We start from the raw sequence: 17355 nt of genomic DNA on the forward strand, positions 1-17355 counted from the left end.
ACGTGAGAAAGTGACAAAGTCACACATACAGACACAAACACACATAATACCAATGTCAGTTTCCCAGTTTTGCTATTAAGTTATATGAAATATAACCATTAGGGGAAACTGGATGAAGAGTACTCAAGGACCTCTCTGTATTATTCTTGCTTCCTGTAAAACTGTTTTAAAACAAAAAGTTAAATTAGAATTACCGAGTTTAATTTATTGTGATCTATATTGTATACTGCTGACTCAAGTATTTTAAACATTATATTTACCTTTCTTGTATTATGTTTTGTGCTTCATGAACTACTTTTTGTTCCGTTTGAATGTCTGTATATTTATGACTTCCCAATCTCTTGAACAGAATTTTAAAGTTACTCAGCTTTCCACGTGCAAACATTGATTACTAGATTTTTTTGTTCTCTCCTCCACAACAATTTTAACTGACTTCTTTTAAAAAATGGTTTCATTTAACCCCAGGTACTAAATCATTATTTAGTGGGGTGTAATATTCTATGTAGATGTTTGAGTCTAACTTCTTTTTACTTCTTTGTCACTGTGGAGAAATGTGTGTGTGTGTGTGTATGTATCTATTTGTCTTTTTTTGGTTTGGTTTAGCTTTTTGGTAGGTAATCTCCTTTTCTCTCCATGGTTATATTTACGATAGATTCATTGCCCTTAATGCCTTTAATATTTGCTAATTTCTTTGTGTCTAGATAGAATTTTCTTTTCATTTATCCGAGTTGGGATTTCTTAGTTTCCAAAATTTAAAGATTTACATCTTTTGGCATTTCTGAAAAATTTTTACCCTCAACTATTGAATATGGATACCTTTCCAACCTATCTTTCAAAGGTCAAATTAGATATACTATACTTACTGTATCTTCCATATATTTCCAGTTTTTAAAAATATTTCTTAACCCTTTTTCCATACTGTATTTTGGATAATTTCTTCAGCTTGTCATCAAGTTCACTAATTCTTTTTCAGTTTTGTCCTAAGTTTCTATTTAACTTATCCATTGGGTGTTTCAATTACATTAACTAGATATTTAATATACAGACCATCAGTTAATTTCTCATTCAAATTCTTTTTTAATTTACAAACAAAATTAATCATTTTGCAAAATACACACTGTGATACACATCTGAATTTGACTATCCTGAAAGTAAACAGCTTAGAAAAAAAATATATTTAACACTAACAAGCCTATCAGGGTAAAGCTTATAGTAAGCTACAAGCAGCAGCTTTAGGTAGTGAATAATAATTGGAAAACAGGAAGAAAAAATTATCTGTGGAAGCTATATTTAAATGCATCTGTGAGGAAAATTGCTCTAGTTAATTTCAACAATGTAAAACAACTCCCCTGCCTCAGTGGTAGCTTCTCAAGTTTTATTTCCAAACTTACTTAGTCTTTGTAAAGTGGGTAACAAATAAAATCACTGTTCATATCAGAGAATACCTGAAAAGATGGGTGGAGGTTGGCTTCCATACACCATACAAATAACAGAATTAAAAATCCAAGGTGCTTTCATATAGGGAACTTAAGACAATTGCCATCTTTCATTATTTTTAAAATTTGTGGAATGGCATAATACAAATTTTGAGACCCACCCACCAGAGGATCCACTATAATTATTTTATACTGCTATTTTCTGCTTTAAATAAAATTTTTTATCTACTCTGTGGTAGTTCTTCAGATAATTACCAACAGACATCATACACACACACACACACACACACACACATGATGCCAGGATTCAAATAAGAAGTGGAAACAGAAAGAGGACAGGAGGACCAAGAAAATGGGCAGTAAAAACAAACATGATTTTGAAGGTCTCCTAACAAATGTCAGTGGGCAGCTGGGATTGACCAGGAAATGGAATATTCTAACTGCTAGATTCTTCACTAAGCCGTGATCTGGATAGCTTGTTCACTGTTTTCACAGATGGCTTGATCAGAGGTAGCTGGGCTCACTGCCTGCTTAGCTTTTTTTATAAAGAACATTTTTGAGGGTTAAGAGCCCCTAACAAGGTCTGCAGCAGGATAACTAACTTGTTAGACTACAAGTAGAGATCAACAAAGGCGTAACCTGCAAATGATTTAATCATGGACATATGATCAATCACCTTCTTTCGTGAGATTGCAGTCTAATTTTTCTCTTTCAACTAGAAAAAAAAAAGATATTTCAACTTTATAAAACAAATCCTCATCATTCATCTCAAAATGCCCCTCCCCCTTAGACTTATATAAGATAGTGTTATGACTCATATGTTGGTGAGGACAGTTAAATTCTAAGATTTCTTTCTTTAAGGTTTATATTAACAGAAGACACTGAGTTCATCTCCTTCGTTAACAGATTTTATTTATTATGAGGCATCTTCTAGCAATGTAAGTGCTCTAGTTTATCACAATGAGAGTCATTCCAAAGCAAATATTCTCTAAGATAACAAAGTACTCATTTTTTTTTGGTGTGTGTACTATACTTAAATATATTTGAAGTGACAAAGCTCAACAAGTCAAAAAAACCACAAGTCAAAATTTTAACATGTCACATGGTATCACTGGATCTGAAATAAGACTAAAAATGTTTTTAAGTGGAATGATCTCTCACCTATAAATTAATGTGACCAAGTTAATGCCTGCAGTCTATGGAAGACACAAGTCCTGTCCCCAAGACTGCTTCTTTTCAAAGTTTGGAAAATTAATTGACCCATTATTTTAGGGGGGGAGTGCCGAAAAGTATAGACCCGTGGCTCTACAGATGGAAAAAATATCTTAGACTACCTTAGATGCTTATATGATATTGGAATGTAGTGAGCTATCAATGTTATTTCTCTTCATCACAAAAATTCCATAGATTAAGGATTTACATAATTGGGAGGGGAAGGGAAAATCTAGAAACAGTTCTTTGTTTTTTTTTTTTTTTTTTTTTTTGCCTGAGCAAATAATTTCTAAAAAGGGCCTCCAATATCTTGACTAGAGGTATCATACTCTGCAATAAAATGCTTCAGTTCTTCAACAGACCGCTCACCTATTTCCTGTAAATTCTGTCTCAATGCAAACTGTAGAGAGTTTTCTAATGAAGGATCTTTTTCAATCAGCATTTTCACAACCATCCTAAAAGTTTCACAGTCTTGTCGGTAAAAGTGTTCAATTTCTTTCGCTTTTGATGCTATTGCTTTAGAACGACTGGTTAGCCCACTGTATCCAAGCTCCATGCGCTGCGCTGCCGTGGTCTCAGCTTCTTTTGGCTGGACAATGAACAACGGTGTGGTGGAGCCGGACTCAGAAATTTCAGGTAATGTGCCCTCATCCGCCTTCTCCAGCTTTTCAGCAGCCCACTTACTTGTGGCCTCAGCAAGTTCCTTCTCAGTTAGCTGACTGGGTTCTTCTAATACCTTTGATGAAGACACTGCTGAAGAACTTGAGGGTGAAGTGTCTCTTGATGTTTTCACTGACTGAACAGGCCTTTCTTCACTTCTATGTTGAGACTGGAGGGAAGAGTATGATTCGCTTCTTTCTGGAAAATAGCTTCTACTGCTGACACTGGAGCCAGATCTGTTGTATAGAAAGTCCTTTCGGCCTATAGGTGATTTTCTGGAAAAAGAAGCATCTCTTCTATGAGGAGGCTGGCCCCTCATATAATAGGAAGAGTAGAAGCTTCTTTGACGGAAGCCACCTCTCATATTCCTGTAATCAGGCTGTCGTCTGGCAGAATGGTCATCTCTTGTACACCTACTGCCAGATTCATCTCTTCTGTGAGCTGGACCACTTCTTCGATCACGGAAAAGACTGCGGCCCTGGTCATCGTTTCGGTTATTGCCATGACTGTAATATCTACTGTACCTTCCTTCACCAGGTCTGTCTAGCAGTGGTGATTTCTTTGGCGCAATATTAAATACTGTATGGTGGCCATCACAGCGATTACGTTGATAAGGTACTCGTTCTCTTGGAAATCTTTTAAAATCATATCGTCCCTCTGGCCGCATTTCATCTCTTCTGTAAGCCACAACTCGGGGCCACAGGGATACGCGGTAAAGGTAATTGTTTGCTGGTTGCCAGGCTCCCAGCCAGCACTTCCGGTTCGTGAGGTGACGTCAGCAGACATGTCTGCCCCTGACAGCCTTTGCTGAAATTTATTTTTTCTTTCGTGCATCTCATTGTTTTCTCATGGTTCTGTTTCTTTGAAGTCTACCTATTTTAAATATGCTTATTTAATTTCTGATATAGTCATTTCATTATTGGAAGATAGTGGAATAGGATCTGGTATTCATCTAGCTAACCCTTGTTAGTGGTGTTCCCATGGGGATTGACCAGAGACAGAGTAGGGAACAGAACAGGCTGATCTGCTGAAATACACTGCAGAAGGGACAGTGGGCAGGTCAGGAGAAGTCTGCCACCGTGTGGGTCACCTCTCTGGTTTGGTATGAACTTGTGCTGCAGTGGCTGTGGATGGCTTCAAAGTGCTATGCTTTAATTCATTGAGTCACCAGAGTGGGCCCTGTTTTTTTATCGTTTTCAATGGTGAGCATGTTTGATACAGTATTAACTGTGGAAATTCTGCACAGCCTATGTGGAAAATACATGCCTTCAAAAAGCGCTTGACTCTCAGGTACTAGCATCTCAAGAATACTTAATATGGCTTTCTGAGTGTAAGATTTCACAGAACCACAAGATGTCTCAAATTCTCTGGGAGATATTTTCCCCACTCAGAACAGAGGCTGAGTTGGATAAGTCTCCTTGTCATTCATCCTGCTGCTAGATGCATTTTCCCCAGGCTGCTCCTTCACTAAGGGTGCAGCTCTCTGAGGTTGATGATTTCTTGTGAGGATCTCAATTCAAACCCCACTAAGCCTGGCCATTTCTTCCAATCAGGAGAGGTATTAGAACCTGAGCTTCTTGTTTTTGAGTCAAAACCACCAGGGTGAGATTTGGGTTCCTCTTTTATTAGTTCCTGAGTATTTTACTTACTTTTTATTGCGCTCAGCTCAGTTTTAAGTGGAATGTTATATTCCATCCAGCACATCTTGTTGATATTTATAGAAGAAGATTTGCCAGAATAGCTCATCCATAATATTGTCAGAAGTACACTGTTTGTTTTCTAACCCCGCAGCACAAATATAACCCTAGGCCTTTTCATCACCTCTTCCTTATCTTGTATCCAAGATCCCATTCAGTATAAATCCTGAATTTTCATGGATCTTGTCTTGTATTAGCTTCCCCAGGAAGGATACTTGGAAAGTAAATTTTTGACAACCTGAGTGCTTGAGTATATCTTTATTCATTCTAAGTTGAATGATATTTCCCTCCAGAATTATAAAGACATGCATTATTTTAGCATCTGTCTTCAAGTACTGTTGTTAAGAGGTCTGATGCTATTCTAATTCTCAATTTCACTAGTGACATGACCTCTGTCAATCTCTCTCCTTTTTCTCTCTTCTGAAAAGTTTTAGAATATTTCCTTAAGGTAGTTCTAAAATGTCAAATGATATAACTTAATATGAGTCTTTTCAATTGTGCTAGGCACTTTGTTGGCACTTTTAATCTAAAAACTCATGTGTGTGTATGTATGTATGTGTGCGTGTGTGTGTGTAATACATGCACATTTTTGCTCCAGAATTCCAGAATTCCTTTAGTCAGATGTTGGACTTTCTGGATTTATTCTTTAATTTTGTCATCTTTTCATTTACTGTTCATATCTTAGTCTTCTCGAGAGTTGTCTAATTTTCAAATTAATTTTATGCTTTCATTATTTCCTTTTCATTTTACAGAAGTATATCCTTGTTCTTAGAATTATCTTTAATAATTTTTGTGTAACAGTCAATATTTTCTCTGATGTCTCTGATGATATTAATTATATTTGTCTATTTCCCTGTGTTATTTTTTCTTTTATATTTGTATTTTGTTCTCATTTCCTTAAATGTATGATGATTCTTTTTCCTTTTCCATATTTAGGATTTAAGCACTAAATAACCAATACAAACTTTACATGTAAAACTTTTAATCATGTGAATTTCATCCTGTATACATGGACAAGGAGTATCAATAAATCTTTTCCCTAAGGCTACTAATATTCCATGGAGAAAAATTATCTAATTTCTTCTGTGGAAGTACGTGTTTGCTGCCAATAGTCTGGAACCAATCAGGAATTTACCTTTGTGGATTATGAGTGATCTTACACACAAATCTTATGATATGTGAAAATTTAAATTTGGCCACTGGAGAACTATAAAAAAAGTACCGTTCCAAACTTGAATTTGAATTCTTTATGGCCTTCAATTTCCCACTTGTAATTTTTGAGCAATATATTTTCCTCATTACTTCTATTGCCAAATAGTCGGGAGCCATTTGTAACTATAAATTACTTGATTTTCTTTTAACTACTCAGTTGAAGCATACAAAGAAACCCACTGCTAATTTTGTAGGTTTAAAAACTTTTAATATTGGCAATATTATATGGTTGAAGCTAATATTTTAATATACTATGTATGGAGCTCCTGAAAATTGTACTATTTATGCTAACTTCCATGGGGTAATCTGGATGATCTCAAATGCTGTACCTCTGGAACTTTCTCAGCCTATAGGAAAATGTACATAAAAGGTTGTAATCTGCTTAACATGTCTTCCTCAAAGGTGATATGAGACATGAGATGATTTGAGTCAGTTAAAGTAAAAAACTCTAAGTAAAAGATTTACTTCTATGAATCGTACTCTTATATTATTCTGGCTTTTTAACATTTGATTTGGAGTTTTAGTTAAAGTACATAAAAGAGTGCTTTGTTAACAATAGAAAACATAGAAGACCCTTAAACCTAACTTGCCTATCAAACAAGAAAATAGAACCAACTCCCCCAACAAGCAGGGTTCACTATTATTAATAAAGATCATGATAATAAAACAAAGTCACTAATACATACTAAGTCTTCACAATGTGAGGGGCACTGAGCTAAGCACTTTGTGTGCATTATTTCACTTAATATTCACAAATACTATATTTGGTCCTGTTCTCCTTTTAGAAGTAAGGTCTAGAGAGGTTGAGAGGCTTGTGGGAGGATCCACTGAGATCTGAGCAGAGCTCAAGCACAGAGCTGTGCTTCCATCACTATGAACCACTCAGGAAAATTCCAGCAAAACAGACTTGAATCAAACATAGACATGTGGATCTAAAAAAACTATTTAGAAATCCTAAGCCAACTAGTAAGAAATCTGATGTTCTGCAATGCTGGCTTATTTTTTCCTGAGTATGCAGATACCCAGGAGGGGGTAGCCACAAGGTGCCATATCGCTTACAGCTTACTTAACTATGAAACTGAGGTGCGCCGTACCAAGGAGGAATGGCTTCCCTGGGCACACAAACCTCTCCCACTTTTATTCATGAAGTAATTCTGTCCGCTGGAGCACTCTATAATTCTGCTTGCCCTTTTAGTCTTTAGCAAACTGACATCATATATAAAACTAATTCCAGATCATTTCCAGAAAACTATGCCCTGAATTACAGAGTTAAAGGAAACCTATGATTTTGCTAACAAAAGTGTATTTCTCTTCATCTTTTATAAATATGGCCTTGTCTATAAATATTCCCTTTAATAAGATGTGAAGTATTTCATGCTTCCCATACAATCCCCAAATTAATATTGAGCAGCAGGACCAGTATCTTCTAATAAACCTATGTAAAGTTGCTTAATTTACACGATAAGGGTGCAAGATTCCCCAGGGCTAGAGAAATGTTCTTTGTATCCCCTTAACCCTCCTTGTAAAGACCTGCTCATGTACACACAGGATGCTTCAATCACCTCCTGACGAGCATATGTGGATTGGGCTTATGATAGAACTATCTTAAAAAGCCGCTCTGCTCTTTTAGCCTGTTTTATTTTGTAGATAAATAACAAAAATAGTTTGCAGAGCTTCTAAGAGATTTAGTTAATCTTTGCTCACATAGCCTCGGTGCTATAGGAATGATATCCGGACTGTCTGTTTTCACTGCTTCTCAACCTCTGAAGTTATCAATGAAGTACTAAGATAGCTGAAAAAATGCCAGAGCTTGAAATATGTCAAGTTTAACTCTGCAATTTAATTGCAAAATTAAGAAAAATAATAATTGTCACAGCAGGAGCTAAATCATGCTGGTCTAACTGCTGTGGTTTGTTCCCAGATATTATTAACTCTGAAGGCTGAATGCATGGTGGTGTCACCATTTTCAAAGGAAGGGCATGTCAGGATGTGAGTGATAGTTCCAAGTTTTTCTCTGATACTTCACCATATAAAGTGCAATGCTAAAATCAAAATCAAATGTGTCTGCCTTGTGTGAAAATCAATGCAAAACTCACCGTAAGGCATTTCAGATCTCAAGCACAGCACCTTTAAACTTCACTTAATTTACTTGACTGTGCTCATTTATATAATTACAGCAGTTTCCCACATAAACAGTGTTAAGTGGACCCACTGCAACATGCTATGAAATAATTAGCTGCCACCATTTTTTTCTTATAAATTGGTATATTCTGTAATATACTCTGGGATATAGAGTCACTTAACAATTGAAGAATCATTAGTTAAGCCCAGGTCATAAATGCAATTAATTAGCAGTTCCCTACCATCTCTATATATTCTTTTGGACTATCGGATAGTCACTGGTTATAGTGAAAAGATAGCATTTTTCTTAAACTATATAATTAGTTTAATTTAAAACGAAGGAGGTTTAAAACTTACAAAAGGTGAAACTAGCTAGAGTACAGAGTTCCCATGGGGCCTTCACCCAGCTTCTCCCAGTGGTAATATAGTAAATGACCATAGTCCATTAGCAAACCAATGAATTGGTTACAATACCATTAACTCCAATACAGACTTCTTTGGATTCTGTCAGTTTTTACGTGCTCCCATTTAAAGATCTTGTTACGTTAATCTCATTTAACTGGTGACTCTTACATTAGAGAAGTGTGTATTATAGCAATCTTAATATTCTAAATCATTCTAAATAATATTCAGTGCAGTAAAATGAAAATAATGGTATATGGTTAATTAATTAATGCAAAAGTCCTTGCTTTCTGTTGTGGATTTATTGCTATAAAAATTCCCAAAATTGGGCCCTCCCTGGTGGCGCAATGGTTTTGGATGCAGCACTGCAAGCTGGCTGCAGCCGCTTCAGTGCAAGTTCAATCCCCTGCCCCGAAGGTGACCCACAGCGTGTGGCAGACCTCTCCTGACCTCCCCACTGCTCCCCTCAGCAGTGTATCTCATCCTTCTGCCTATTCTGTCCCCTACTATGTTTCTGATGCATCCTCTCACCACTCCTTCACCTGTACCCCAGCTCTGTATGTATCAGTAAATAAATAAATCTTTTAAAAAACTATAAAAAATTATAAAAAATAGTGTATTTTTTTTAATGAGAGCAACTTGACTGCCAAAGTGTTTTTATCACCTTTGATAGGTGTCTGCTCAATGATGACTTCAAAGCTACATACGAACCAGTTAGTTCTGCTTCTCTGCTCCAAGTCTCAGTTTTGACTAGTGTGCTCCTTAACATCTGCTTCAATATTCACAGCAGATCGGCTTTGAAATGCATATTTTTTTTAAGATTTATTTATTTGTGCATACAGAGCTGGGGTACAGACCAGAGGCTCAGGGGCGGCGAGAGGCTTCACCAGAGACAGAGTAGGGAGCAGAACAGGCCAAATGAGGAAGTACACTGCTGAGGGGAGCAGCGAGCAGGTCAGGAGAGGTCTGCCATGCCATGTGGTCACCTCCGGGGCAGGTGGGAATTGAACTCACGTGGAAGTGGCTTTAGCTTCTCAGTGCTGGCTTTAACCTGCTGTACCACCAGAGAGGGCCTGAAACGCATCTTTTTAAAGTGGGAATTAGGCTACATCTACGTTTTAGAGGCCCCTTGGAATATTCTATTGGAAAAGAACAAAAAGGCTGAAAACAAAATGCAAACTTTCAGATAAAAAGATGTAAATCAATATTATATAATGCTTGGTATGATTTATCACTGCCTCTGTTTCAATAAGTCACATGCATACACACAAAGGCAAATAGCTGACATAGCTCTTTAGCAAACACAAACAAGCATTTGCTTCCTAAATATTTTAAATGGTTAGTCATTTATTTTTATAAAATATATTGCAATCACATTAATCCCAGTAGAGTCATATCTTTGTAATGTGGGTATAAGTAATTCAATAGGAGTTCACTGTGGTTTTACTTTAATTAATACTTGCTTATTGTAAAGTATTACTTGCCTTTGATGGCATGCCCTTAATGACTATGCCTCCTTCAATAGTGCCAGATGATTATTAATTCCTTTTGTATTCATTATAACAACATCAATCAGGGAAGCTCATTTGCTATTTATGTGAATATAACAGGTATTTCCATTCTAATTTAGTAATGATTAATGTTCACTTGATAAGTAATTACAATATCACACTTCAAAGTGTTACCATTGGACAATTTTATTTTGTGTGGCCTCTCCAAGGATCATAGCATTTTGTCTGGGCTTAGAATTGAAAAGAAATTCCTCAAGAAAGGAAATCAAGCTAGGGGCAAAGAGGGAATGTTCTTGGGTAGCTGGGAAAAGAGAAAAATGGTGAAGGGAAGGGATTGCTAACTACATTATTTTTTGGTTGCTGTTAGTATGCTCCAGCTACTCCCAGAAATATCACTATTCCATTTGCAAAATAGAGAAAAATGAAACTGATAGAGAAGGTTAAGAAACTACTGCTTGAGTTGCACGATGCCAATAAATTTTCAGAATGCATGGTTTTCCTGTCCAGAATGACAAAATCTTTCAATGTAAGAGAGAACTTACAATTAAAGGGAGCTCATAGATATTATCATTCCATTTGTAAATGTGGCAAAATGTAAGATGCCTACCTAATTTTGAACCAAAATTACTTTTACATTGGAAAAATTAATCTACTTTTATATAGACACATATATGTGTGTATATATATGTAGATGACATATTAATGTGATAGTTTTGTCCTATTTTAGGTAAGCCATATGTACATCCAGAGCCTCCCCTGTATATTGACAATATATTATGTTACAACACATCAATGTTGATCATTGATTTTAACCATCTTGGAAATATTAAGCCTACTGTAAAGTATTTTATCTCTGTGTATCTGTGATTCACAGGCTATCTGGGGGGATGGAATGCATATGAACCTCAAAATAACCTTGAAGTATAGGCAAGACAGGTATCATTAATCTTATTTCACAGATGAGGAGATTGGCACTGAGCGAAGTTAAGAGACTTGCCCCAAATCCCTCTACAGAGCTTTTACTGGAACCCAGGACTTCTAACTCTGTTTTATGTTCTCTCCACTAGAGCTGAGCGCCATCCTCTCTCCACTCACTTGTGACAACTTCTACAGAACAGACATTAAAAAAAAAAAAAAAAACAAAAAACTTCTCGGGGTTTAATAGTATCCAAATACCTAAATGTACTGACCCAGTGGGGGAAGCCAGGGAAGAGGGAAAGAAAAGACATCAAGAATGTTGAGACTTTCAAGCCATTTGGGCACCCAGGTGTATCCCTAACATACTGAACAACAAATGCTTAAGTCACAGAATTTTAGGCACAAACCCTAGCACTAGCAAACTTTCATTTCTGATATGCTACCAGAGCTACTTCAACTACTAGTTCAGAAACTGAGATGACCTGGTCTGCAGAGGTGGTCTATCAGTATTGACAACTGGCACTGGCCTATAGCAAAGGGAAGGTAAATAAAGTCATGTAAATGTATGACCTTGGGCAAGTCATGTGCTACATATATAATTTATTTTCAGTCAATAATTATTGACACCTGCCATGTATCGTGTTATGAATTATGAATAGAAGGGAAAACAGGACAACGTCCTTGACTTTAAGAAGTTTACATCTGATCAGTGATCCAAAACAGGATTTTCTAGTGAATGTGTTAAAGCACATGCTGTGATTGGGTTACACAAACCACAGATACTGATTCCCATGAGTCCCACTAGCTACCTAGGGCAAGAGAAGTATTATCTGTACTCTGCTGTGTTCTTTCACAGGGAAGGGTAGTGCTGACTGCTGAAAGCCGAGGTAACTGGCCCAAATGAACTCTCTTGGAGAGTTACTGGGCTAACTTTAAGGTGACCTTTGCTTCATTACAGTAGTAAAAGTGACACAGGGGTGGTGGTGTAACAGAACGAGACACAGGATCTGGGTACAGGAATATAACAGAAAAAACACATCTACTACTTACTCCCCACCCAGAACATGAGGAACATTTGGAACACTCTCTGTTTCAAAGTTTTATAACTTTATCTCAACCCATACCAGGGGAGAAAGGTGCTGTGGGAAATGACTTCATCCTTTCTCCAATGTCAGGCCTCACCATAAAAATCTTGCTGTTTCACCAAACCTGGCTGTCTGGTCACTGGCTTTCCATCACCAGGAAAATGGACCTTCCTATTTAGGACAGTAATATTGTGAGAAATATAGGTGGGAAGCTGGGCAGCTTGGATTCTCCAGCTAACAGTTACCTATCCATTTACCATAATGTCAAAATGACTGAGAAGCATTGCAAAGATGTTTGGGCTTTATTTATTTATTTATTAAAGGAAATGAGTGTGGATTTTGACTGACAAAGAGTTGGGGACTTAGAAGATGTTTCCAAGTGTGACTAATTTAAGCTTTAACCAGAAGACAAGTGAACATTTCAGTTAGTGGAAAGAACAATACAATAGCATTAAGCCATATCAAGATTATCAAGTGTCAGTCAGTTTGATATAAATGCAATAAAAAGCTAGAGCCCTACTGAATTATTTTTCTTTCCCCTCTATACTTATCTCCCAAAACTTCCACCCATTGACCACATGGCTTCTAGAGAAAGTCTCATTTTTGTGCAACCTCATGCTATTTTAAACAATTTAGATCCTTGTCTTCCAAAAGATTTTTTTTTAAGTGGTAGGGAATGAGTTTGTTTTGTGACACAGGTGAATAGTTTAAACTTTAACATTAACTTCATATGATTAGAAAGAAAACACACAAGCATATCAAAGTATAGTTGTATAGGCATAATATTCAGATATTTCTGTCAATGCTAAAAAGCAAAAAAAAAAAAGGATGATTTAATTTTAAGAAGACTGTTACAGAAAAGGCTGGACAACGGAGGTATATTAGTTTCCTCTTACTGCCCTAACAAATTACCATAAACATAGTAGGTTACAACAGCATACATGCATTAGCTTACAATTTTACAAGTCATGTTCAAAATAGGATTCAGGGACCAAAATGGAGCCCGATCTGCTTGCTTTGCTTTTTCCAGCTACCAGCGGCAACCCACAATGCTTGGCTAGTGGTCCTTTTTTCCATCGTCTATGCCAGCAGAATGAAATCCTTCTCTTTCTCTTTCTCTTTCTGACTCCTACTATTTGATTTCCCTCTTTCACTTCTAAGGGTCCTGTGGCTATATTATGCCCATGTGGATAATCTAGAATAATCTCTGCATCTCAAAGTCACCTAATTAAGTAATTTTAATTCCATCTACACTCTTCATTCCCCTTTGACATGTAGTATAACATATGCACAGGTTCCAAGGATTTCAATGTTTGACATTTTTGGGTGGCATATAAGACTTGCTTAATAATAACCCCTACTAATGGGTTATTAGTAGGCTTGATGGAAGCGGAGACTGTGAGGCTATAAAAACAGTTTACATGTTTCCACTTTTGCTCTTGTAGCAGAACCTCTGCCAGGAGAACATGCTTGAGCTAACTTGCTGGAGGAATGAGCAAGATAAGAGTGGTAGAACTGGGGGTTGATCCAGAACCTTCAGATACTTGAGCTCCCAGACATGCTCCAGACTTGCCAACCTGCTCACCCTGAGCAGATGAACTACCCAGTCAAAATCATCAAGCCACAAACTTGTAAACTAAAGAAATACTTATGTTTTATGCTAATTAATTTTGAGGTGATTTGGTACACAACATTATTGTAATAATGGATAACTAATATAGATATCATATGACAGTTTGGCCAGGGAAATTATTAAAATGGACCCCCATCATATACTATTACTATCATATTGTCATGGAAGAGACATTTTAGCACCATAAAATTGGAACATGATCTCAGAATAAAGGGCAGATTTTCCTAAGAAAGGCAGGTGATGAGCTTATGGGATGTCTGTCTACTTCCTGTTCTTTTTCACTTCTTATATTTCTCACTTCTCTGCTGATTGAGGAAATCTTCACAGATCATCTGCATTTGAGAAGTTCTGCCATACACTACTTAATGTAATGCTTTGCACATCGTAAACCCTCAAGAATGTTGCTGAATGAGTAATCACAATGCGAATGAGTCATTTTCAATAGTGTGCTACTAATTCTGGAACTGAATAATGTGGTCATTGCAGTGTACTAAGCTCTCTTAAACTGTATAGGAAAGAAACATTTTATGTGCGAGATGTGATATTCTCCATTATTTTAGTAATACTATTGCAGTGTATAAAAGTCATGCTGTAACATTGTAGAAAGCTGTGCCTTATTAATTTAAGAAGGCACACTATTTACATGTTGATTGCCTTGAAGAGGGGGTTTATCATGTTGATTTGTTTTCATTTTAATTCTCACCTGCCAGTCTAAGAATTTCCTTCATAATTGTAATGGATACAATTTAATCAATAAGGTGTTGTGGGAATTTAATGTAAAATGGACTAAAAAAAAATCCAATTTCAAAAGTGCCAGATCTATTTAGCACATGTCATGATGTAGTTTAACCATGGTCACGGTGCATTAAAAAAATATAGGTCAAAGTTATATTTCTTAAAATTGGTGAAAAAATAGTCCTCACAAAATATTGCATTGGAGTAGGAAACTACTACAATGGATATAGGTTTACATACCTATATCTATATAGATATCTTTATATCTATATAAATTCATATATCTATATCTATATGTAATCTATCTATATATAGATATTTATACATATGTATATGCAAATCCAGACCCTTTAATCATAACAATTCTAATGGCCTACATGTAAACAAATAAAAAGGTGTATTAAAAATGTTTTATATTCTCTGCTATTATTTTATATATACTTCAATAGGTTGAGTTTAAAAGTACAATTTACATTGTTTTAACAAGTTTTCTTTACCAATAGAGAAGCTCCTGCTCTTTTTTAAAAGATGACTTATTCTTTAAGGATGAGATAGAGCATTAAAAATTAATCATATAAAGAGGAATGGCTCGATGGGAGGAGATGTCATAAAAAATAGCAAATATTAATGACAGAACAGTGGTGGTGGCTAAGCAGGTGCTCATGTAACATTCTTTCAACTTTCCTGCATGAGTAAATATTTTATATTAAAGTGTTCAAACAACTAACCCTGGTTTGAAAATATTATACTCTTATGTATTTTTATATCAGTGTTGCCATTTTACAGCCATATTTTTGTCTCTTAAACATGACTGTCAGGGGGAGTCAAAGGAAAGGGGTCATGAAGAAACTACATCATGAATGACCTTGAATGCTCCTCCAAGGATAAGGTACTTTATCTTACAGGTACTGAAGAGTTTTAAATGTGGGTATGGTGGTGACAGGGTTACTGTTCAATTTTGAAAATGACTCTGGCTGAAAAATTGAAAGTAGCTGCAGGAATGCCAGCTAAAAGGTTACCACAGTTTTCTGGGCGACATTAACAGTAATGATATCATTGGTAACAATTACAGTAACTACTCTTTATTGATTGTATTATATGTACCTGACTTGTATGGTAATCTTGGTAAAGTTGCAAGATACAAATTCACTTACAAATATTTCCATTTCCATACACTAATAACAAACTATCTGAAAAGGAAATTAAGGAAACAACTTCACTTACAACATCACCAAAAGGAATAAAACACTTAGGCATAGGTTTAACTAGGGAAGGGAAAGACTGGTATACTGAAAACTATGAAATGTTAATGAAAAAATTAAAGAATATGGAATAAGTGGAAAGACACCCTGCTCACAAACTGGAACATTTCATATTGCTAACATTTGTATACTAGTCAAAATCCCAATATAATTTTTTAGAGAAATTGAACATTCTAAAATTTTTATGGAAATACAAAACATTTGATTTAAAAATATAATCTACAAATATATATTTGATTTTAGAATCTATTACAAAGCTACAATAATTAAGATAGGAAGGTATTAGCATAAAGACAGATGGAAAGACCAATGGATCAGAACAGAACTGGGACATAACTCCACATTGATTTTCCACAAGAATATCAATAATATATTATGGGAAAAGACAATGTCATCAGCAAATAATGTTGGAAATACTGGACATCCACATGAAAATAATGAAATTAAACTCATTTAACACTATACATATATATAAACTCAAAATGGATTTAGAATTTGAACACAAACCTAACTGGAAAACTAGAAGATAACAATATATATGTGTGTGTGTGAAATTCATGACATTTATCTTGGTACTGATTTCAAGGATAGAACACCAAAAACACAGGCAAAAAATGCAAATATAGAAAAGTGAGTAGTTTTCATTTAATCCTGTTAGTCAGCCAAAGGAGCAGGAATTTTACTGGGAAACTGAAGCTAAAAGGTTACAAGGTTCAAGTCAGATGTACATGACTCCACAGAGATAAAAGCCTGAAATGAGGGATAGTCAAAGAGAAAAGTCGGTTTTAAGAGAAACTTCAGGTGGTAGAATTAGCAATATTTCATGTTGGTGTAAATGTGGGCATGAGTGAGAAAAATATAGCTAGACTTAGGCTTTCCACCTTAGAAAATTAAGTAAATAGTGTTGCCCTTTTGTAAAATAGGAAATAGAAGCAAATATTCTAATTTCTTAGGACTCTCAGTTGGGACATGCTAATTTACAAATGACTGTGGACAATAGTAAGACACAAATATTTAACAGTTGCTCTAGTAAAAGTCTATAATCAACCAGACCACACACTGGCCAGTATTCCCTATCTGTGCCTTATCAATAAGTATCAGTCCTGTGGCCCATATATAGATAAGTATAGATAAGTATATTCCCAGGGGAGCTGTAGACACAAACATGGGCTCTCTAAAGAGGTATTAAATAGAGATCTGAATGATGATGAGATCATGGGAAGGGATGGGAAAGCAAAGAAGCATTGGGGTTGGATACGGTGAAAATCCATACTTATAAAAACAAGCAGAGGGTGAATTGTCAGCGACAGAGTGAAAAGCAGGCAGAGGTCAGATGAAAACCTACGTAAGAAAAACTACAGAAGGAGAGAATGACACACAGAGGAGCTGAGTCAGCTGATTTGGCAAAGGGTAGGACACTGTGTGTGTGAGGGAGAGAGAGGAGAGAGAGGAGAGAGAGGAGGGAGAGGAG

General features: G+C 36.0%; 2 protein-coding genes across 4 annotated transcripts in view; both read right to left on the reverse strand.

Moving 5' to 3' along the window:
* DMD (dystrophin) overlaps positions 1-17355 on the reverse strand; it is a 1782468-nt gene that overhangs the window by 405606 nt on the left and 1359507 nt on the right. The gene's annotated exons all lie outside the window — the stretch shown is intronic.
* LOC101634340 (periphilin-1-like) lies at positions 2938-3975 on the reverse strand. 2 transcript variants are annotated; one of them, XM_004689934.2, is made up of 2 exons: positions 3915-3975; positions 2938-3749 (listed from the first exon to the last, which is right to left on the reverse strand). In XM_004689934.2, the coding sequence occupies exons 1-2, from the start codon at positions 3973-3975 to the stop codon at positions 2938-2940; spliced, it is 873 nt and encodes a 290-aa protein (XP_004689991.1). The 2 variants fall into 2 exon arrangements, with proteins under 2 accessions (XP_004689991.1, XP_004689990.1); XM_004689933.2 differs by having other exon boundaries at positions 2938-3975.

This window comes from Condylura cristata, unplaced genomic scaffold, assembly GCF_000260355.1.
Source record: "Condylura cristata isolate star-nosed mole 26May11 unplaced genomic scaffold, ConCri1.0 scaffold00027, whole genome shotgun sequence".
NCBI classification, from domain to species: Eukaryota; Metazoa; Chordata; class Mammalia; order Eulipotyphla; family Talpidae; genus Condylura; species Condylura cristata.